This window comes from Tursiops truncatus, chromosome 6 (assembly GCF_011762595.2).
Source record: "Tursiops truncatus isolate mTurTru1 chromosome 6, mTurTru1.mat.Y, whole genome shotgun sequence".
NCBI lineage: Eukaryota > Metazoa > Chordata > Mammalia > Artiodactyla > Delphinidae > Tursiops > Tursiops truncatus.
Genome location: NC_047039.1, coordinates 103,509,553 through 103,533,140, shown reverse-complemented (window position 1 = coordinate 103,533,140; position 23,588 = coordinate 103,509,553). Strand labels below are relative to the sequence as shown.

Genomic DNA, 23,588 nt, shown 5'->3' with positions numbered 1-23,588 from the left:
CACCCCCCTGGGATTGCACGTGTAGCTTACACAACTGTACTTAGTAGTCCTACTTGGGCTCCACAATAAGACAGATCTGAGTTGGGGACATGCCTCTAACACTAACTCTACTGGCTATGGACAAATTAACCTCTAGAAGCCACAACTGTCTCATCTCTAAAATGAGAATGTTGGACTTCCCCGGTGACACAGTGATTAAAAAATCCGCCTGCCAATGCAGGGGACACAGGTTCAATCCCCGGTCTGGGAAGATCCCACATGCCGTGGAGCAGTTAAGCCCGTTCGCCACAACTACTGAAGCCCACATGCCACAACTACTGAGCCCACGTGCTGCAACTACTGAAGCTCACGTGCCCAGAACCCGTGCTCCGCAACAAGAGAAGCGACCTCAACGAGAAGTCCGCGCACTGCAATGAAGAGTAGCCCCTGCTCGCTGCAACTAGAGAAAGCCCGCACTCAGCAACGAAGACCCAGTGCAGCCAAATAAATAAATAAAATGAGAATGTTAATACCTATCTCACAAGACTGTCATGGTTCAATGATTCAGTAATATGATCATTGGACACTTATTATTTACGTTATAGGCAGGCACTGAATCGTGATTTTTATAGGGATTGTCTCACTTCTCACATCACATTACCTGCCAACTAGTAAGCGTCCAACTAATACCTCCCTACCCAACTTTCAACTATTTCTAAATAAACTCTGGTCCACCTACGGGAGGTGAAGTGAAAAAAACAAATAATGGGCTTCCCTTTATTAAGCCCAAATAATGGGCTTAACCGCACAGCGGTTGAGAGTCTGCCTGCCGATGCAGGGGACACGGGTTCGTGCCCCGGTCCGGGAAGATCCCACATGCCGCGGAGCGTGAGCCATGGCTGCTGAGCCTGCGCGTCCGGAGCCTGTGCTCCGCAACGGGAGAGACCACAACGGTGAGAGGCCTGCATACCGCAAAACAAACAAACAAACAAAAAAAAAAACAACAAATAATAACTTTTAAAAAAGTAGTTCTTCCACTTTCCTTGGTCCAAAGAAAACTAAGAACACACCCACTATTTATGTGCAAAAGAAGCATTACTGGAATAACATCTGTCCTTTCTAAATAATATCAAATAAAGGTAACAATTTGAATGGTAGAATTGGCTACAAGCCCATTTCCTTGAGAGCAAAACTGCATTTATGGAATCAAAGGACAAAATGTTCCAAAGGCAATAGCCAGTCATTTCCTGGTCTTAATTTTCTGCTTCTAACTTTATAGCTCCTGTTTCCCTTCACTGCAACAATACCAACTAGGCTCTACTTGATTTACCAGTTATAAAAAGCTACTTTAGGCAGTTTGAGATGCTTTTACAGTAGAGATTTTATGTCTTCAAGAAAGCATGCTTAGGAAATGAAAGTGTGTGCTAGAAAAATCCACAATCAGAAAATTAAAGATAAATTCCTGATGATCTACAGTTCCCACTACTTGTGTCATACTGCAGTGAAAATACAAATGAAAATGGTTCAAACTAAGTAATTTTACTCAGTTTCAGAGTAAGAGCTGAACCATTTCAAAACAAGTATATAAATCTTGTCTTATCAGAAAGTAAGGCACAGGGCTTCCCTGGTGGCGCAGTGGTTAAGAATCCGCCTGCCAATGCAAGGGACACGGGTTTGAGCCCTGGTCTGGAAGATCCCACATGCCGTGGGGCAACTAAGCCCGTGTGCCACAACTAATGAGCCTGCACTCTAGAGTCCGCGAACCACGACTACTGAGCCCACGTGCCAAACTACTGAAACCCACACGCCTAGAGCCCGTGCTTCACAACAAGAGAAGCCACTGCAGTGAGAAGCCTGCGCACCGCAACAAAGAGTAGCCCCCAGGGCTTTCCTGGTGGCGCAGTGGTTGAGAGTCCGCCTGCCGATGCAGGGGACACAGGTTCGTGCCCTGGTCTGGGAAGATCCCACATGCCGCGGAGCGGCTGGGACCATGAGCCATGGCCGCTGAGCCTGCGCGTCCGGAGCCTGTGCTCTGCAATGGGAGAGGCCCGCGTACTGCAATAAAAAAAAAAAAAAAAAGAGTAGCCCCCACTCACCGCAACCAGAGAAAAGCCCGTGCGCAGCAACGAAGACCCAATATAGCTAAAAATAAAATAAATAAAAATTAAAAACAAAAAAGCAAGGCACAAAAAAATCAGAAGCCCAATTTGGATACTGGAAAGCATAGTAACTAATCTCAAAGGCACTCACAGATTCTTTCTGTGATCTTTGACAAATCACTTTGTGCCTCATTTATAAACCACAGTTGTTCTGAAAATCCATCTCTTTATCTTACTATATAAAAGAAGGACCAGAAAAACAAACTAAAATTACCGTTAGGAATTATTAACATTAATTTAAAAAGGGAAAGGAACAGACCCTTGTGAATTCATCTTTAAAAGTCAACTGGGGGCTTCCCTGGTGGCACAGTGGTTGAGAGTCCGTCTGCCGATGCAGGGGACACGGGTTCGTGCCCCGGTCCGGGAAGATCCCACATGCCGCGGAGCAGCTGGGCCCGTGAGCCATGGCCGCTGAGCCTGCGCGTCCGGAGCCTGTGCTCCACAACGGGACAGGCCACAGCAGTGAGAGGCCCGCGTACCACAAAAAAAAAAAAAAAAAAAAAAAAAAAAGTCAACTGGGACTTCCCTGGTGGCTCAGTGGTTAAGAATCTGCCTGCCAATGCAGAGGACATGGGTTCGATCCCTGGTCCAGGAAGATCCCACATGCCACGGAGCAACTAAGCCCATGCACCACAACTACTGAGCCTGTACGCCCTAGAGCCCGCACGACACAACTACTGAGCCCATGTGCCGCAAACTACTGAAGCCTGCGTGCTGCAACTACTGAATCCACGTGCTGCAACTACTGAAGCCTGCGCGCCTAGAGCCCGTGCTCCGCAACAACAGAAGCCACCGCAATGAGAAGCCTGCGCACCACAACGAACAGTAGCCCCTGCTCATCGCAACTCGAGAAAGCCCGTGCGCACCAACGAAGGCCCAACACAGCCAAAAAAAACTAAAAAAAATGTCAATTGAAGAAGGACCCAAAATACTTATGAATGTTTTGCTAAATAATGGGATTATGGCTAGGTTTTACTTACTTTTCTTATTGTCTGAGTTTTCTAAATTAAGCATATATTATTTTTATAATTACAGAAAAAAATGACAAAAAGGCTATTCACATCTTGGGAGAAAAAGAAAAGCAAGCACATTCAATTCTACTGCATGCAGTGGTCCCGACTCCAGGCTCTTTCAAGCCTCTTGATCTTTCCACATGTCACAGACTCTCTTCTTTGGGAAATTCTTAATGACTCTTTAATGCTCTGCCGAATTGTTACCTACTCTATGAAAACCTTTCTTTTCTTCTTCAGGCAACAATTATGTTCTCATATAATTCTGCTCATATCTATATTCCAGCAATTGATGCATTTTGTCATGATGACATATTTACTTAAGTGTCTCCCCCGCCACCAGTCTGATCCCCTTAATTAAACTCTGTGTTCATGGTTCACTAACTTTGCTTGAATAAAAGATCTGCATTTTTGGGGCTTCCCTGGTGGCGCAGTGGTTGAGAGTCCGCCTGCTGATGCAGGGGACATGGGTTCGTGCCCCAGTCCGGGAGGATCCCACATGCTGCAGAGCAGCTGGGCCCGTGAGCCATGGCCGCTGAGCCTGCGCGTCCGGAGTCCGTGCTCCACAACGGGAGAGGCCACAACAGTGAGAGGCCCGCGTACCGCGAAAAAAAAAAAAAAAAAGATCTGCATTTTAGAGGACAAGATCAACTGACTCCAATACAATTTCAGAAACTGAGTCAGAAGATTAGTCTAGGCATTACTAAGTGAGAAGGAGTGACTTCTGTATCTGCTAACTACTTTAATAAAGCCTGGCAACTTTTCTCAACCAAAATAATGTCAGCTGGATTTTTCAAGAAGAAAACTCTATGAAGGTTAAAAAGCTTAAAAAAATCCTCTAACTGAACTTTCTGCCTCAGCAGTACTATCTCATCAATGTACCCCAACCAACATTTAAAGAGTATCTTTGGCTAAGAGCTAAAGGGTGTAAGATTCCTACACCAGGGAAGTGAAGCAGAGAAAATGCAACATGTTCTGAACTTATGGAAAATTCTCAGATTTTGATGTGAGTTGTCATAAACATTTCATAAAGAAAAATACCTGTGTTTTTAATAACTACACTATCACATAAAGCTTTCCTTTAAAGGGTTTAACTGAAGCGTTATCCTCTTTGAGAAGCCTTCCCCGACTCCTCCCCCAAGCTGAGATAAGTTTCTACCTGCTCTGTTCTATAGCATCCTTTTGTTAACCTTTATCACAGCACTGATCTAATTATACTCATGTTGAAAATTAAATATGGCCACAAAATCTCTACAGTTCCTCCATCAAGAGATATAGTCTATTTCTCTAATCCCATGAATGTGGGCTGGCATTGTGGCTTGCTTTTCTACAACAGAATGTGGTAGAAGTGACACCATGTAACTTATAAGCTTTAGCCTTAAAAGAGGTCTTACAGCTTTCATGTCTGCCCTAAGACCACCATGCTGTGAAGAAGCCTAAGTTGAAAACCACATGGAAAGAGAGACCCAGTCAAGGCCAGTCCCCAGCCAACGCACCAGCTAAATGAAGTTGTATGACCCTAAGCAAGACTAGCAAAACTACCCAGTCAATCCATAAAATCATGAGAAATAAGTTTTTCAAACGTGAGTTAGTTTGTTACAAAGCAAAGACTAGTAGAAATCACTGCAACAACATTTTTAACAAGTGTCATCTACCCTAAGCTATAAGCATCTTGAGGACATGAACTATGTCCTATTCATCTTGATTCTCATTCAGCCTTTTAAGAACTGCTCTTTGGCTGTGATGTTCTACAGTTTCACTGTCATCCTGGTTGGGACTCATTCTGTTTTTTTAAGCTGAGGGTTTATATCCTTTATCACTTTCGGAAGATATTCAGCTATTATACCAATTTCCTTCTCCCTCATTCTATTCTTTTTTTTTTTGGTTGCGCTGCGCGGCATGCAGGATCTTAGTTCCCCGACCAGGAATCCAACCCGTGACCCCTGCAGTGGAAGCACGGAGTTCTAACCACTGGACCGTCAGTGGTCCCCCCTCCCTCATTCGATTTTTAAGGAACATTTAGGTACATGTTGGTCCTTCGCATCCTAGTCTCCATGTTTCTTAATTGCTTTTTCATATATTATCATCTTTCAATGTTATTTTCTGAGTAATTTCCTCAGATTCATTTTGTAGGTAATATATCTGTTGCACCTTTAATTTCACTGGGTCTAATTTTCACTTGTAGAAGTTTTATTTTTAGTTTGCTTGGTATATTAAAATCTTTTGTAATGTTATTTTCTAACGTTTCCAAAATTTTCTTTAAATCTTTAGTCATCTTAATCATACCCATCTTAAGGTTACAGCTAATAATTCAGATGCCAAAGTTTTGGTGAGATTTGATCTTACTGGGGGTTTGCTAACTCTTGCTCATGGTGAATTGTCATTTGTAAATCTTTTTGTAAAGGTTAGTTTTTTTTTTTAATTTATTTAATTTATTTATTTATGGCTGCGTTGGGTCTTCGTTGCTGCGCATGGGCTTTCTCTAGTTGAGAGGACCAGGGGCCACTCTTTGTTGTGGTGCGTGGGCTTCTCATTGCGGTGGCTTCTCCTGTTGTGGAGCACGGGCTCTAGGCGTGCGGGCTCAGTAGTTGGGGCTCACCAGCTCTAGATCACAGGCTCAGTAGCTGTGGCGCATGGACTTAGTTGCTCCACGGCATGTGGGATCTTCCCAGACCAGGGCTCGAACCCGTGTCCCCTGCACTGGCAGGCGGATTCTTAACCACTGCGCTATCAGGGAAGCCCCATTCTTTGTAAATTTTGCATTGTGCACTATTCCTTATCAGAGTTACCTGTGGGAATACTATGCAGCCTGGGTGGCAAGCATGTCCCTCGACAGTTTTACAGCTGATTCTGTCAGGTGCCCCAAGAGTATTACTAACCCAGGAACAAGAAGGTAGTATAAATTAAAACCCCAAACATACATGAAGGCAAGCCTATGGGTACAAATACTCAACAAGACTCCCCTCCAATCAGTGTCCAATGTAAGACAGAGAAGCTTCCTTATTTTTTTCCTGTGACTGTAGGCAGGTTACTATTATTATTTTTTCAAGTATATCCTTTCAAGTTAGGATGTATCCCAAGTGTGTTTTATAAGGAAATCTCAGTTCCAAAACCTCTCCCTGTAAAATCCAAGGCCTTATCTCTTACCTAATTTACCTATCAAAACCCAAGTCCACTGGTTATAAAGAACAGCAAATTCCCCCAGAGGAGTCCCAATGTCAGTTCATACATATAGTTCTGGCTTTCATTTCCCTCTTTGCTTTCGTTCCTTGAGGATTTTCTTTACATTTTTGTGAATACAGCTATTCAATTAAAAGGGTATTTGTTGGTACCTCCCTGGTGGCGCAGTGGTTAAGAATCCGCCTGCCAATGTAGGGTACATGGGTTTCAGCCCTAGTCCTGGAAGATCCCACATGCTGTGGAGCAACTAAGCCCGTGAGCCATAACTACTGAGCCCTCGTGCCACAACTACTCAGCCCTCGTGCCACAACTACTGAAGCCCGCGCACCTAGAGCCTGTGCTCTGCAACAAAGAAAAGCCACCGCAATGAGAAGCCACCGCAATGAGAAGCCCACGCACCGCAACGAAGAGTACCCCCACTCGCCACAACTAGAGAAAGCCAGCACTCAGCAATGACCCAACACAGCCAAAAATAAATAAATAAATAAATAAATTTATTTTTTAAAAAAAGGGTATTTAGGCTTCCCTGGTGGTGCAGTGGTTGAGAGTCCGCCTGCTGATGCAGGGGACACGGGTTCGCGCCCCGGTCCGGGAGGATCCCACATGCCGCGGAGCAGCTGGGCCCGTGAGCCATGGCCGCTGAGCCTGCGCTCCACAACGGGAGTGGTCACAACAGTAAGAGGCCCACGTACCGCAAAATAAATAAATAAATAAATAAATAAATAATAAAATAAAATAAAAAGGGTATTTGTTATATTTCATCCAGCTTTCCTAAGTATTTTGTATCGAGACATTTTTAGGTTTTCTAAGTCATCATATTTCCCAAAATGGAGTTCTTATCCTCAGTACCTAAAAGAAGTTGGTAGATTACTAGCTGTCAACTGGATATTCAACAAAACACTCAGTTAGAACTTCAGAGGTGGAACAGTGACAGATCTTTCAAATGTATCCTCTAACTCCACTGCAATTTTAAAATCTACCAGGGATTGAAAAAACAGTTTCATAAAGAAGTGTGGGCATCACTGGCAACACATCTGTAGATATCCTATCCTACCTTCTTCTGATGACAGATCTCACAGATTTAACAGTAATTTTTAATCTTCACTTACTAGTTCTGTAGCCAATAAACCAATATGCTGTGTAGATGTACTGAAATTACATGAAAATACATAGAGAAAACATTTTAAATTTGGAAAACATGTTGCTCAATTTCCTGTTCTATAAAACAGAATTATTGGGGCTTCCCTGGTGGCGCAGTGGTTGAGAATCCACCTGCCAATGCAGGGGACACGCTCTAGCCTGTGCTCTAGAGCCTGCGAGCCACAACTATTGAGCCCACGTGCCAGCAACTACTGAAGCCCACGTGCCTAGAGCCCATGCTCCACAACAAGAGAAGCCACTGCAATGAGAAGCCTGCACACTGCAACGAAGAGTAGCCCCTGTTCGCCGCAACTAGAGAAAGCCTGGGCACAGCAATGAAGACCCAACGCGGCCAGAAACAAATTAATTAATTTTTAAAAAAACCCCAAAACAGAATAATCTCCTTTTGGTGAACAAGATAAATGAGAGTGGGCTTCCCTGGTGGCACAGTGGTTGAGAGTCCGCCTGCCGATGCAGGGGACATGGGTTCGTGCCCCTGTCCGGGAAGATCCCACATGCCGCGTAGCAGCTGGGCCCGTGAGCCATGGCCGCTGAGCCTGCGCGTCCAGAGCCTGTGCTCCGCAACTGGAGAGGCCACAACAGTGAGAGGCCCTCGTACCGCAAAAACAAACAAACAAACAAAAACACTTAAGGGCTTCCCTGGTGGCGCAGTCGTTGAGAGTCCGCCTGCCGATGCAGGGGACACGGGTTCGTGCCCCGGTCCGGGAGGATCCCACATGCCGCGGAGCGGTTGGGCCAGTGAGCCATGGCCGCTGAGCCTGCGCGTCTGGAGCCTGTGCTCCGCAATGGGAGAGGCCACAACAGGGAGAGGCCCGCGTACCGCAAAAAAAAAAAAAAAAAAAAATGAGTGAGCAAAAAGTTCTCTGGAGAAGCCCTGAGGGTCCTTCCCATTTACCGAGAATGGTTCATCAAATTAGAAACAGGAAGAATAAGTCTAACAGTACTTCAAAAATTAACAAGAAAATTTTCGACAGGAACAAATCCAAAAGGAGAGAAGACTGATCTATTTACATCTGTACTCACTTATGCTATCTTCCTATTTCAGAAGCTGTTCCTACGCTAACCCTTCCACTTATACACACGAAACCCTTTTCCCTAATTGAATCAAAGATTTTGCTCTCATTTTGTAGTAGCAATGTCCCCCTTTACTGAATAATTCTTATCAGTATATAAATATCATAAAATCCCTCACTGGAATCCATATCACCCTTCAGGTACCTATTTTTCAGCTCCTCTGTTAGCAAAAAATCCTTGAAACAGTTGTCTGTTTCTGCTGAAAAATCAGCTGGTAACCTTATGGGGATTCCCTTCTATGTTATTTGTTGCTTTTCCCTTGTTGCTTCATCTAATCCCATAGCTTTGAATACCATCTATATACTGTTGATGTCAGCCACAATCTCTCCTGAACATCAGTCACATACATGCAACTAACTACCTGACATCTAAAAATGACATCTAATAGTCACCTCAAATTTAATATGTCCTAAACAGGACTTTGATTCCCCTGTCCCCTACCCCAATTCTGGTCTTCCTATCTTTTGCCCATTTCACTAAATGGCAAAACCATATACCTAACAGTTCAGGCCAAAATCTAGGAAGCAACTTTACTTCTCTCTGCCTCAAATCCCATATCTAATTCACCCACCTTCATACCAACCAGCTCTACCTTGAAAATATATCCTGAATCACAGTCCATTCATCCTCTAGTCCAAGCTAACATTATCTCTCCCTTTCAGGACTAAAACAGCCTGCTCTTCTTGCTGTCAATCTTGCCCAAAGTCAGCACATGTGTATAGGTCTGGCTTTCAGGTTCCTCTTTGCTTTTGTTCCTTGGGGACTTTCTTCACTTTCTTGTGAATAGAGCTATGTAATTGAAAGGCTATTTATTCTATTTCATCCAGCTTTCCGAAGTATTTGTATTGGGACATTTCCAAATACAATTCACCCATTTAAAGTATACATTCTATTCTATGGTTTTGAGTATATTAACAGATATGTGCAACCACCACCAAAGTCGATCTTAAAATATTTTCATTACCTCAAAAAGAAAACACCCTACCTCCTTAGGTATCAACTCTCTCTTCCCCCAGTATCTCCAACCCTAAGCAAACACTTATTTATTTTCTGCCTCTAAAGATTTGACTATTCTAGACATTTCATATTATTGGAACCCTGGAATTAGTGGACTTTTGTGACTTGCTTATCACTTAACATAATGTTCTTCAGGGTTCATCTGTGTTGTAGCATGCATCAGTACTTCATTCCTATGACCAACTAATATTCCACTCTAGACCACATTTTATTTATCCATTTGGTAGTTGATAAACATTTAGGTTGCTTAGCTCCTTATATATCCTAGATATAAGTAACTTACGGTTTGCAAACATTTTTCTCTCATTCTGTGGGTTGACTTTTCACTTTTTTGATAGTATCTTTTGAGGTAGAAAAGATTTTATTGTTGATACAGTCCAATTAATTCTTTTTCCTTTGTTGCTTGTATTTTTGGTATATCTTAGAATGCACTGCTAAACCTGAAGTCATGAAAATTTACCCCTATTTTCTTCTAAGAGTTTTATACTTTTAGCTCTTACATTGAGGTCTTTGATCTACTTTGAGCTAATTTTTATATATAGTGTGATGTAAGGGTACAACTTCATTCTTTTGAATGTGACTATCCAGTTGTCCCAGCACAATTTGTTGGAGAAAAAAAAAATCCGTTCTCAACTGAATGGTATTAGTACCCTTGCATCAATCAGCTGACCACAGAAACATGGTTCTATTTCTGAATTCTCAAACATATTCCAATGACCTTCATGCCTATCCTTATGTCAGTACTTCACTGTCTTGATTACCACCGCTCTATAAGTTTAGAAATTGCAAAGCGTGAGTCCTCGACTGTGTTCTTTATTTTCAACATTATATTGGCTATTTAGGGTCCCTTGCTATTCCATACAAATTTTAAAATTGGCTTGTTGGGCTTCCCTGGTGGCGCAGTGGTTGAGAGTCCGCCTGCTGATGCAGGGGACATGGGTTCGTGCCCTGGTCCGGGAAGATCCCACATGCCGCGGAGCGGCTGGGCCCGTGAGCCATGGACGCTGAGCCTGTGAGCCATGGACGCTGAGCCTGTGCGTCTGGAGCCTGTGCTCCGCAACGGGAGATGCCACAACAGTGAGAGGCCGGCGTACCACACACACACAAAAAAAAATTGGCTTGTTAACCTCTACAAAGATGTTACCTGGGATTCTGATAAGGAATGCACTGAATGTGTAGACCAATTTGAGGAATAATGCCATCCTAACAAGTCTTCTAATGCATGAACACTGGATGAATTTCCACTTATTTAGGTCTTTAATTTCTTTCAACAATGCTTTGCAGATTTCAGAGTATAAGATTTTCACTTTTTTAAACAATGCAAAGTATTTAATTCTTTTTAATGCTATCATAAATGCAACTGTTTTCCTACTGTCATTTAAGATTGCTACTTACAAGTATACAGAAATAAAATTGATATTTGCATGATGATCTTGTATCCTGCAATCCTGCTGAACTTATTAGTTTTAATAATTTTTAGTGGATTTCTTAGGACTTTCTACATACAAGATCATATACAACTGCCAACAGAGATGATTTTTATTTCCTTCTTCCCAATATGGATGTTTTAGATTTTTACATGCCTAACTGCTCTGGAAATAACCTCAAGTACAATGTTGAACAGATATCCATGCAGTGAGCCTAAACGGAGGAGGAAAAAATCTACTCTTTCACCAGCGAGAATGATTTTAGCTGTGGGTTTTTCACAATTGCTATTTATCTAGTTGAGGAAGTGCCATTCTATTCATAGTTTCATTTGTTTACTTTCATGACAAAGTGTTGAATTGTTATCAAATGCTTTTACTGTGTCTACTGAAATGATTATGTTTTTGCTTTTAATTCCACTGATATGGTATGTTACATTAATAGATTTTAATATGTTAAACCAAACTTCGATTCCTTCGATTCCCACTTGATCATGGTATGTAATCCTTTTCATATGTTGATGAATTAAGTCTGCTGGTGTTTTGTTGAGGATTTTGTCTCCATATTTATAAGAGATACTGACGTGTAGTCTTATGAAATCTCTGTCTAATTCTGGCATCAGGGTAATATCATCCTCATAAAATAAATTGGGAAATATTCTCTATTTTTTTGGGAGTGTGTTAAGTACTGGTATTCTTACTTACACATTTGGTAGAGTTCAGCAGTGAAGTAATCCAGGTATATTTTCTATTGCTAGTTCAATCTCTTGTTATATGTCTATTCATATTATTTATCAGTTTCATTAGTGTTTTTCTTGAAATTTGTCCATTTAATCTAAGTTCTCTAATTTACTGGCATACTACTGTTCATAAGATTCCTTTATAATCCTTTTTATTTATGTAAGTTTGGTAGCAATGTTTCATTTCTGATTCTAGTAATTTGTGTCTCCTCTTTTTCTGTTGGTCAATCTAAAATGTCGATTTTGTTGATCTTTTCAAAGAACCAGCTTTTGGTTTCATTCATTTCTCTATTGGTTTTCTCTTCTGTTTCATTAATTTTTCACCCTAACCTTTTATTTCCTTACTTCTGCTTGTTTTAAGTTTGCCCTTGTTTTTCCAATGTCTTAAGGTGAAAAATTAGGTTATTAATTTGAGATCTTCCTTCTCTCATAATATAGGAATTTACAAGTAGAAATTTCCCTATAAGCATTATTTTAGCTATATTGTGTAAGTTTTGGTATACCTTCATTTTCATTCATCTCAAAGTATTTTCTAATTTCCCTTTTAATTTCTTCTTTGACCCAGAAGTTATCTGGGAGTATGTTGTTTAATTTCCATGTATTTGTTAATTTTTCAGTTTTACTTCTGTTATTGATTTCTTCACTGTGGTTGGAAAAATAATTTAGGTGTACTTGAGAAGAATGTATATTATTGTTGTTGAGTACTCCATAGATATGTCAGGTCAAAATGGTTTATAGTGCTGCTCTAGACTTCTATTTACATATTGGTCTCCTGCTTAGTTTTTCTATCCGTAATTGAAAGGAAGTATTATAACAACAATTATTGTTGAACTATTTCTGTGTTCATTTCTGTCATTTTTTGCTTCATGTATTTTGAAGTTCCTTTATTAGGGATTTCATTGTTGGACCTTCCTGGTGGTCTGACCCTTATAGGATTATAAAAAGCCCTTTTTTTTTTTTTTTTTTGCGGTACACGGGCCTCTCACGTTGCGGAGCACAGGCTCCAGACGCACAGGCTCAGCGGCCATGGCTCACGGGCCCAGCCGCTCCACGGCATGTGGGATCTTCCCAGACCGGGGCACGAACTCGTGTCCCATGCATCGGCAGGTTGAGTGGCGCTCAACCACTGCGCCACCAGGGAAGCCCCTAAAAAGCCCTTTTCATCCGTAGTATCATTATTTGTTTTAAAGTCTATATTGCCTAACATCACTATAATCACTCATTTTCTTGTGACTGTTGTTTGCATATCTTTTCCCATCTATTTAAATATATTTACATCTTTGAATCTAAGATGTGTCTCCTAGATGTTGTTTTATCCAGTACTGACAATTTCTACTTTTTGATCATACTGCTTAATCCATTCACATTTAATGCTATTATTGATATAGTTCAATTTAGGTGTGCTATTTTACTTTTTGTTTATTTATCTGTCTCATGTATTTTTCATTCCTTTATTCCTCCCTTACTACTTTCTTTAGAGTTTAGTAAATAACTTTCTAATGCAGCACTGACATTTCTTTAATATTATATATATGCACATGTATATATATGCATATGTGTGCACGTGCACACACACATGTACATATATACGTGCACACACCACTGTAGTGGTGCCCCTTTGGATTCTTACTCTTCCCCATCTCATCATCCCTCCCCCAAGGCAACCACTCTTCTGCTTTCTGTGAGTGTAGATTTGTTTTGCATTTTTTAAAATCGTATATAAACGGAACACACAATATGTGCTTCTATTTATGGAGTTGGAGGGGATGTCTGGCTTCTTTCAATCAGCTTAATTATTTTGAGATCATTCATGACTGTGGTAATGAGAGGTCATTTTTTTTTGAGAGTTCATTCTTTTTTTTAAGAGTCTAAATACTTCTCACATATTGTTTTATTTACTTTTTTATAAAAGTTCCGAGAAAAGGTCTTTGTTTTATACATATATATATTCCAACTTTATTGAGACTTACTTGAAATAAAATATTGTATAAGTTTAAGGTATACAACATGATGATTTGATACACATATATATTGGAAAATGATTCCCATAATAAGGTTAGTTAATACAACAACCATCAACTCACATAATTACCATTTTTAAAGATTAATCTCTTAGGAACTTTCGATTAATTATATAATGTAGTATTGTTAGCTATAGTCCCAGTGCTGTACCTTAGATCCCCAAAACATATCCACTGCCTAACTGGAAGTCTATACTGTTCGACCAACATTTCCTCATTTCTTCCACCACCACTGCCCACCTCTGGGCAACCACCATTTTACTCAGTTTCCATGAGTTTGGCTTTTTTAGATTCCACATATAAATCGTGGAATGTGGAATATGTTGTGTTTCCATATTTGTTTCTTTCAAGATGTTTTCTGATTTCCCTTTTGATTTCTTCTTTGACCCAATGGTTGGTCAGGAGTAGGTTGTTTAACTTCCACATATTTGTAGATTTTCAAGTTTTCCCCATTGTTTTATTTCTAGTTTTATACCACTGTAGTCAGAAAAGAATCTGGTATGATGTCAGTTTTCTTAAATTTGCTAAGATTTGATTTGTGACCTAACATATACTTGTTTTGAAATGGCCCCTCTTTTAGTTCCCATTTGCATGGAATAGCTTTTCATCTCTTCACATATGACACATGGATAAGTCTAGGTGTGTCCTTAAAGCTGAAATGAGTCTCTCTTTTTTAAAAATTTATTTATTTATTTTTGGCTGTGTTGGGTTTTCGTGGCTGTGCGTGCACTTTCTCTAGTTGCAGCGAGCAGGGGCTACTCTTCGTTGTGGTGTGTGGGCTCTAGAGCGCAGGCTCAGTAGTTGTGGCGCACGAGCTTAGTCGCTCCACAGCATGTGGGATCTTCCCAGACCAGTTCTCAAACCTGTGTCCCCTGCTTTGGCAGGTGGATTCTTAACCACTGTGCCACCAGGGAAGTCTTGACATGAGTCTCTTATATGCAGCATATAGTGCGGTCTTGTTTTTTTAATACATTCTGACACTTGTCATTTGATTGGACAATTTAATTCATTTGCATTTAAAATAATTACTGATAAATAAGAACTTACTAATATTATGTAATTAATTGTTTCCTGGGGACTTCCCTGGTGGCGCAGTGGTTAAGAATCTGCCTGCCAGTGCAGGGGACTTGGGTTTGAGCCCTGGTCCGGGAAGATCCCACATGCTGCGGAACAACTAAGCCCGTGCGCCACAACTACTGAAGCCTGCACGCCTGGAGTCCATGCTCCACAAAAAGAGAAGCCAACGCAATGAGAAGCCGGCACACCACAACAAACAGTAGTTCCCGCTCGCCACAACTAGATAAAGCCCACGCGCAGCAACAAACACCCAACGCATCCAAAAATAAATAAATTAATTAAAAAATAATTGTTTTCTGGTTGTTTTGTAGTTCCCTTGTTCCTTTCTTCCTCTCCTGCTATCTTCCCTTGTGAACTGATGATTTTCTGTAGTGGTACACTTTGATCCCTTATCTTTTATGATCTATTGTAGCTTATTACTTTGTGGTTACCATGAGGTTTACATAAAACATTTTACAAGATATAACAGTATATTAACAGTAACAACCTAACTTCAATCGCATACAAAACTCTACCTTTTACTTCCCCAAACACTTTGCTTCTGATGTCACAATTTAACTTTCTATATTATGTATTCATTGTAGCTATAGTTATTTTTTAATACCTTTGCCCTTTAACTTTTTTTTTTTTTTGCCCTTTAACTTTTATACTAGAGTTTCTTAATCAACACACCACCATATTACAGTATCAGACTATACTGATTTTGACTATATACTTATCTTTTCCAGTGTGTTTTATATTTTCATATGTTTTCATGTTACTAATTAGTGTCCTTTCATTTCAGATTGAAGAACTCCTTTAACCACTTTTCTTAAGGTCTAGTGATGATCAACTCCCTCAGCATTGATTTGGGATGTACAGGTATCCCTCACTTTCCGAAAGTTTGCAATATGCCACTTTGCTTTTAGAAAGCCCTACATTAGTACTTGTTTTCGCTAACTGAAAGAAACCTGAAGAGGATTTTTGCTTTTATGAAAAAAAGCAATTACTGTATTAATGTAGGTTGTTTGTAAAAGCGAAGGGGTGTAACACAAACTTTCAGAAAGCAGGGGATACTCTTCACTATATGCCATTTCAGCTTACGAAGTTTCATAGGAACATTCTACTTTCAGATTGATGGGGAAAGCTGTAATCTTTCTCTCTCCTTCATTTCTTTTTTTTTTTTTGGCCATGCTGCACGGCTTGCAGGACCTAAGTTCCCTGACCAGGGATTGAACCCACACCCCTGGCAGTGAAAGCATGAGTCCTAACCACTGAAGCCCCAGAGGATTCCCTCCCCTTCATTTCTGATGGACAACTTTGCCAACTAATGTATTCTTGGTGGGCAGTTTTTTTCTTTTAGCACTTTGAATATATCATCCCATTCTCTTACGGCCTGCAAGGTTTCTGCTGAGAAATCTGCTAAAAGCCTTATGGGGGGTTCCTTTGAAATGTGAGATAGTTTTTTTTTCCTCTTGCTCGTTTAAAAACTGTTTGTCTTTGATTTTTAAACTTTATTGTAATATATTTTGGAGAGGATCACTTCGGGTTGAAATTCTGGGGGCACCTATAAACTTCATGATCTCAGATATCCAAATCTTTCCCCAAACTTGGGAAGTTTGGCGGCTTCCCTGGTGGCGCAGTGGTTGAGAATCCGCCTGCCAGTGCAGGGAACAGGGGTTCAATCCCTGGTCCGGGAAGATCGCGCATGCCGCCGAGCAACTAAGCCCGTGCGCCACAACTACTGAGCCTGTGCTCTAGAGCCCATGAGCCACAACTACTGAGCCCACATACTGCAACTACTGAAGCCCACGCACCTAGAGCCCGTGCTCTGCAGCAAGAGAAGCCACTGCAATGAGAAGCCCGCGCACCACAATGAAGAGTAGCCCCCGCTTGCTGCAACTAGAGAAAGCCCGCGCGCAGCAACAAAGACCCAACACAGCCAAAATAAATAAATAATTTTTTTAAAATTGGGTAAGTTTTCAATCATTATGTTTCTAAATAAGCTTTCTGCCCCTTTCTCCCTCTCCTGTCCTTCTGGGACTCCAATATTGCATAGACTGATCATTTTAGTGGTATGCCATAGTTCACACTATAAACTGGGCCTGTTGGCCATGGGCCAGCTTTCTTCACTCCTTTTCATTTTCCCTCTGTTCTCAGACTAGATAATTTCAAATAATGTGTCTTGTACTTCACAATACTTTCTTCTGCTTGATCCAGTGTTTTGATGCTCTCTATCGCATTTGTTTTCCCTGAGATGATGATGAGTGCTCAAGTGTGTGGTTTCTTCCAATCCCACAGAATCAGGCTGACTTTTTGCATGTGCTCACTAGCCATTTGCAAAGACTCACACATACCATTCTTGCCCTCAGGGTTGTGCACAGGGAGGCAGCCACAGGGTAGGGACACGTTTGGGTGAGGAGTGTGGAGCTCAGAGGTGGCCATGGGCCAGCTGGGGGATTGGCAGGGGAGGTGTCCCCAGTGGCTCATGGGTGGGCTTCCTGAGGGAGTCCCCAGAGCAGTTAATAGGATCCATGCCCCTTTGAGATGTTCCATTCCCAATCTTGGCTGCTCTTCTTCCAGCACAACTGTCGACCCCCAGGTTATCCAGTTTACGACTCAGTATTCTGGACGGAGTGAGAAAGAAATGGGCCTTTCTGGCAGTGTACCACAAAGCTGGGAAAGTCAGGTGCTCAATCACACACTCTCACTTCCCCCCATGGAAGAAATCATGAGCTAAATACCTGCTGGCACTGAGCTGTGCCACCTTGGGGGTGGGGTGACACACATAAAATGAAACTGTTCCTTTCATCGTCTTCAATGGGTCCAATCTTGGATGTTTTTGCCCCAATAATGTGCTGGAACTTCTCTGTTGGGCTCCTGGACTTCCATGAAGGCACTCTCATCCATTAGTGTCTAAATTGGTGTTCTTTGAGAGTGGGATGGTAGAAAACTCCTGTACTGCCATTTTGATGACATTTCTTTCCATTAATTCTTTCTTTTGCCCATTGAAATTTACTGTTGAGCCTCTCCAGTGAATTCCTCATTTCAGTTATTGTGCTCTTCCACTTCGGAATTCCATTTGGTTCTTTTGTAATTTCTATCTCCTTAATGATATTTTCTATTTGATTTTACAGTCATCATACTTTCCTTTATTTCTTTAAGCATGATTTCTTTTAGTTCATTGAACATATTAATAATGGCTACTTTCAAAGTTTGCATATTAAGTCCAATATTTGACTCTCACAAGCAGTATGTGCTGCCTTTTTAAAAATGATGTATAGGTAATATTTTCTTGTTTCTTTGCATGTCTCACATTTTGTGTTGGAAACTAGATATTTTAGGTAATACGTTGTTCCAGTTCTCGGTACTGGTCTCCACACCCTAGGACTTATTTTTTATGCTTGCTTGTTTGTTTAGTGACTAGCTGACTTATTTTAGTAAATTCTATTCCCCTAATTCCCATGGTGTTAAACCTTTGATGTTGCTCCTCTGGGGTAATTTGGATTTGCCTTCAGTCATCCTGGGATAGTTTTCGCAGGATGCTCTGTCTCTATGACTACATGTGGATATTAAACTCCACTAATTGTGGCTGATTTGCTCAACAGTTTTCAACAATCCACTAAGGTAATAAACTGCTCCACAGAAAAAACCAATAAAATTAGGATACTTTGGGCTTCCCTGGTGGCGCAGTGGTGGAGAGTCCGCCTGCCGATGCAGGGGACACGGGTTGGTGCCCCGATCCGGGAAGAACCCACATGCCGCGGAGCGGCTAGGCCCGTGAGCCATGGCCGCTGAGCCTGCGCGTCCGGAGCCTGTGCTCCGCAACGGGAGAGGCCACAACAGTGAGAGGCCCGCGTACCGCAAAAAAAAAAAAAAAAAAATTAGGATACTTTGACAGGAGAGCTCCAGAGGTCAATGTTTGAGCTCTGTCCCTACCACAGGCAGTCTTCTCCCTGCAAGCCTACAGTTAAACCGTATGTCCAACCAATCTAACAATCTCTTCCCAATTACCTTTCACCACAACCTCCACTGTTTTTGAGGGTACCCTTAGGCTTGAACTTCTCTACACTCTGTTGTAAGTATGATTTTTAAAAATTATTTATTTATTTATTTATTTTGGCTGCATTGGGGTTTTTTGTTGCTGTTGCTATGCGCGGGTTTTCTCTAGTTGCAGCGAGCGGGGGCCACTCTTCGTTGCAGTGCGCGGGCTTATCATTGCGATGGCTTCTCTTGTTGTGGAGCACAGGCTCCAGGTGTGTGGGCTTCAGTAGTTGTGGCATGTGGGCTCAGTAGTTGTGGCTCGTGGACTCTAGAGCACAGGCTCAGTAGTTGTGGCGCACGGGCTTAGTTGTTCTGCAGCATGTGGGATCTTCCCGGACCAGGGCTAGAACCCATGTCCCCTGCATTGGCAGGCGGGTTCTTAACCACTGAGACACCAGGGAAGCCCTCTGTTGTAAATAAAGTCGGTTCCTACGGGAAGAGATAAGGAGCTGTTTTATGTCCCACTTCTCACTGCAGGCAAAATCTCTGAGCTATAGTTATGAAGTTGGGAGTGTAGACAATGACGTACTTCTCTCTGAGCGACACATCTTCAGAAAATGAGTATTTGGTAGGTGTGGGAGGTTGCGTAGTAATCTCTGGTATTTTTGACTTCCCTCTATTAGTGTGGAACCACTACCTTACATGCCAGGGCCAGGGTAAGGGTAAGGGCAATTGGGCTCTCAGTATTCTCAGCAACACTGTGCCCTACGTAGAGCCTTCATCCCAGAAGTAAGGTCTGGGCAAAAAAAAGGCAGCCCCTACCACTCATTCACACTTGGCCAGCAAAAGGTGACGGAGGCAGGATGAGGAATGCTCTCATCCTGCTCTTCACTGGAAGACAGCCCTCCAAGTGGGAGCTGTGAGGAGAGGAAACCCTATTTTCTTGACTGTACCAATCTGGAGTGGAGTTACCATCTTGCTCAGCTGGGAGATGGGAAGGAAAAAAACAAGTCTTGGCTCAAATACCACAGATTCTTAACCAAATTTTAGTAAATTTCTCTGAATAAATGTTTCTTCAATTGCTCTATGTCCTTTAGAACATTTCCATAGACTTTAATTAAAAAAAATAGTAATTGTCACCAATTTTTCTGGGGGATGGGTCCACAAAGCCCACACCATCCATGCTGTCTCTCTCAGCCAGTGATCTCATTCTTTAGCACTTTTTATTTACTTTATTTACTCTGCTCTAATCTCTGTCCTAAAAAGGGTGGTCTTCCTCAGGGTCTTTTTATGTTCTGTTCCCCGTGGAAAGTGCTTTTCCACATTTCTCCATGAACAAGTTCTTCCTCATTTCACTCAGATCTCTGCTCAAATGTCATTTCGAGACATTCTCTAAAACAGTACCTCCCATTCACTCTTTATTCATGTATTCTGCTTTGATTTTCTTCAAAACACCTAAATTTACTTAACATATTCATTTTCCTATTTGCTTAGAGTCTGTTTCCCCATTTGATTAAAAGCTCTAGGAGGGCAGGGGGCTTTGCTTGCCTTATTTGCTACTGTATCCCGAGTATTTATAACAGTACTTGGCACAAAGTCAATACTCAATAAACACTTGTTGAATAATAGACATAAACAAGAATCAAAATATTTTTAAAGCTACTTACATTTTAAGTGACATTAACAGGTAATCTGTTCTTACTTATATCCATAAAGAGCAAAACAGTAACAGAGTATGGGAAAAGAAGTTAATAGTGATTTATTTGGCAGAGAAAATATAAACAGAAATGGCCAAAAGCCAGGAATCTTAAGTTCTGTTTTACTAATTCTAAAACTTATTTTTATAAATAGCACTGCAGACCTGCCACTGCCTTTACACTACATACACCAGGACCAAAAGAAACAATCACCTCTAACTCAATGGGAACATGAAACAATACTAAAATAACAAATGTTTATACTATGATCACTAGTTTTTACAGTTAGGGATATCAGAAGATTTAGAAGCTAATCAAATTGAAAATCCTTAATCAGATATAAATTTTTCACTATCACTAATTATAAATAAAAAGCTTTAGCATTAAAAAAAGAAAGGATATTATTTCCATGTCCTCACTTTCACTCCATATACCTTCCTATTAAGGCCAAGTTTTGCTTTAGCAAGGCTAAGCAAAAGAAATGTAGGTTATGTAGTTTTACCTTGAGTCCTGTTTTCTCGTCATCACTTCCATTATTTGTAGATGGTGTCTCATCTCCTTGCCTGGAAACCAAGACAAAATCTTCACTATTAAGAGTAGACACAGAGTCTGAGGAGACACTGATTTTTCCAACAGAAGCCTTGTCATCCATGACTCAAGAATGAAGCTCAACTCATGAATGATTAAATATTTTAAAAATGCCTGAAAAACAAAAACCATAAAGATACTCATATAGAATGTCTGCCAGATATTCAATTATGTTCTAATTTTTACAAAATACATATGGAAAAACTTAGGGGGGGAAAAAACTTCCAAAATCTTTCCCAAAGACTTTCACTACTTACAGTTTAGGCTTTTTATTCCAGATATAAGGGAATTTGATGAAATTGAGGGCCAAGGTACTTCAGATTTCAAATATATAAATAAATAAATAAATAAATAAAACATATTCCCTTGAGAATAACTCTGCCTACCTACACTGATTTCTTTGGCATATGTTGTAACTCTATTCTTTTTAGAGAAAAATTATGAAGTACTGAACTTGTTTTCTATCCTTTAATTTGTAAAGCTATATAAACAAATGAAATTGAAAGCGCTTAGGACAATAACTAAGGTTTTCCTAACATTGCTGATACTTATACTAACAACATGTTTTAAGAAACAAAATTTCATATTAACCCCCCCCCCCAAAAATAAATTCAAGGCAAGGCAAGCATAAATTCTAGAGCAGGGAAATACCTTACATAGCAAGAAATCAGAAGTCTATTAAAAACTCAATACTCCTATCCCACAGTTTCTTAGAACTCAGCTCAATATGAACATTGCCAATAAAAGAGTTTCATGCCAAAAATTTCCAGCAAGAAGTTAAAAATGTGTCAATTATGAAAAGCTATTCCATTATTTATTGACTCATGGAATAAAACTCGAACTCATCTACCATTTAAAAATGTGGTTCTGGGGACTTCCCTGGTGGTCTGGTGGTCAAGAATCCACCTTCCAACGCAGGGGCCGAGGGTTTGAGCCCTGGTCAGGGAACTAAGATCCCACACGCCTCAGGGCAAATAAGCCAGCGTGCTGCAACTACTGAGCCCATGCACTCTAGAGCCCACGTGCTGCAACGAAAGATCCTGCATGCCACAACGAAGAACCCACCACAAGGAAGACCCAATGCAGCCAAATAAATAAATAAAATTTTTTACAAATTCCTAAAAAAAAAAAGAAAAACCTGGTTCTGCATATTTTGTGGCAATGTTCCCATTTGGTTGCCAAAACAACAACAGAACAGACGATACAACATTATACTCAGAGAGCTTTAACCAATAAACAAAAGTTGCTCTAAAAAAAAAAAGTTGTTCTCACTGTATACTCATCTTGTACCTCAAAGAGGTAAAGGTTCTGAGAATCTGTTTAGTCTCTCCAATTAAGAAGTCCTGATCTATGCTTTGGATTTTTAATTGAACATACGTTTATTGAGCATACACCATATGCCAAGCACTATTTTTTCCTCAAAGGCTAACATCTACATAAACACATGGCAGCAAGAATTACACAATCCCGGGCTTCCCTGGTGGGGCAGTGGTTGAGAGTCCGCCTGCCGACACAGGGGACACGGGTTTGTGCCCCAGTCCAGGAAGATCCCACATGCCGCGGAGCGGCTGGGCCCGTGAGCCATGGCCGCTGAGCCTGCGCGTCCGGAGCCTGTGCTCTGCAACGGGAGAGGCCACAACAGTGAGAGGCCCGCATACCGTAAAAAAAAAAAAAAAAAAAAGAATTACACAATCCCTGAATACCACAGTTGGAAGAAAACCTAGAAATTATCAATACTGTTTAACAGATAAGGAAATGGCAACCCCAAGAGGTGTAGGGTCATTTAATCAGGCATAACTAAAGCTCAAACCCTGGACTCCCCGCTTTCTATTTAAACTAACTTCCTTGCTTAAAGGCTTTACGTTTCATAGGGCTAAATCTAAGTGCGTAGCGTAGCATTTAGAGATGCTTCAAATGCACTTTTGAAAACTTTTTTTAAAATGTAGTTCTGCTTCATCTATGCAATGAATACTTACCAAATGTCTAGTTTATAAAGAATAGAATATGCTAAACAAGAAAAAATAGATTCTTGCCCAAAAGGAGTTTATAATTTAGTAGAGAACAGAGGCAAATTGAACAGGTTAATAGGTACTGATTTAGGGTAAAGAAAACTATGGAAACATGTTGGAAGAGTTAAAAAATAAACTAGAGGAGGTAATATCTTTGCCAAGGATATATATGTTAATACCTTGAGGTATCTGCCCTCCTAGGATCCTCCTCCTAAAGTGGTTCCCTTGCTTCTGTACTCTGACAACTAGAAATAATCATTCATGATCTAATAACCCTCCTTTTCCAAGTGGCCTGCCCATTCTTTCCCCAGAGTCAAACGCACTGCCTGCCTTGTTTCGGTTCCCATAGCAATTTACATTTTTTACAGTACCTATTATGTTGTGTTACAATTTGATGTTGAGTCCCTGAACAGCAAACTTAATATTCATATATCTATTTCACAGATTAGGAAATTGAGGCTTAGAGAGACAGTGTAACTTGTTCAAGGT

General features: G+C 40.9%; 1 protein-coding gene across 20 annotated transcripts in view; it reads right to left on the bottom strand.

Moving 5' to 3' along the window:
• The window catches only part of RABGAP1 (RAB GTPase activating protein 1), a 174,202-nt gene that overhangs the window by 129,359 nt on the left and 21,255 nt on the right, over positions 1-23,588 (bottom strand). For 19 of the 20 annotated variants that reach the window (XM_073806569.1, XM_073806558.1, XM_073806572.1 and 16 more), the window contains exon 2: positions 21,005-21,204. The exons of the other annotated variant lie outside the window; for it this stretch is intronic. In XM_073806569.1, the coding sequence (XP_073662670.1) occupies positions 21,005-21,154 (150 nt within the window). In that variant the 5' untranslated portion in view covers positions 21,155-21,204. The remainder of the gene's footprint in view (positions 1-21,004; positions 21,205-23,588) is intronic. 20 annotated transcript variants of the gene reach the window in all.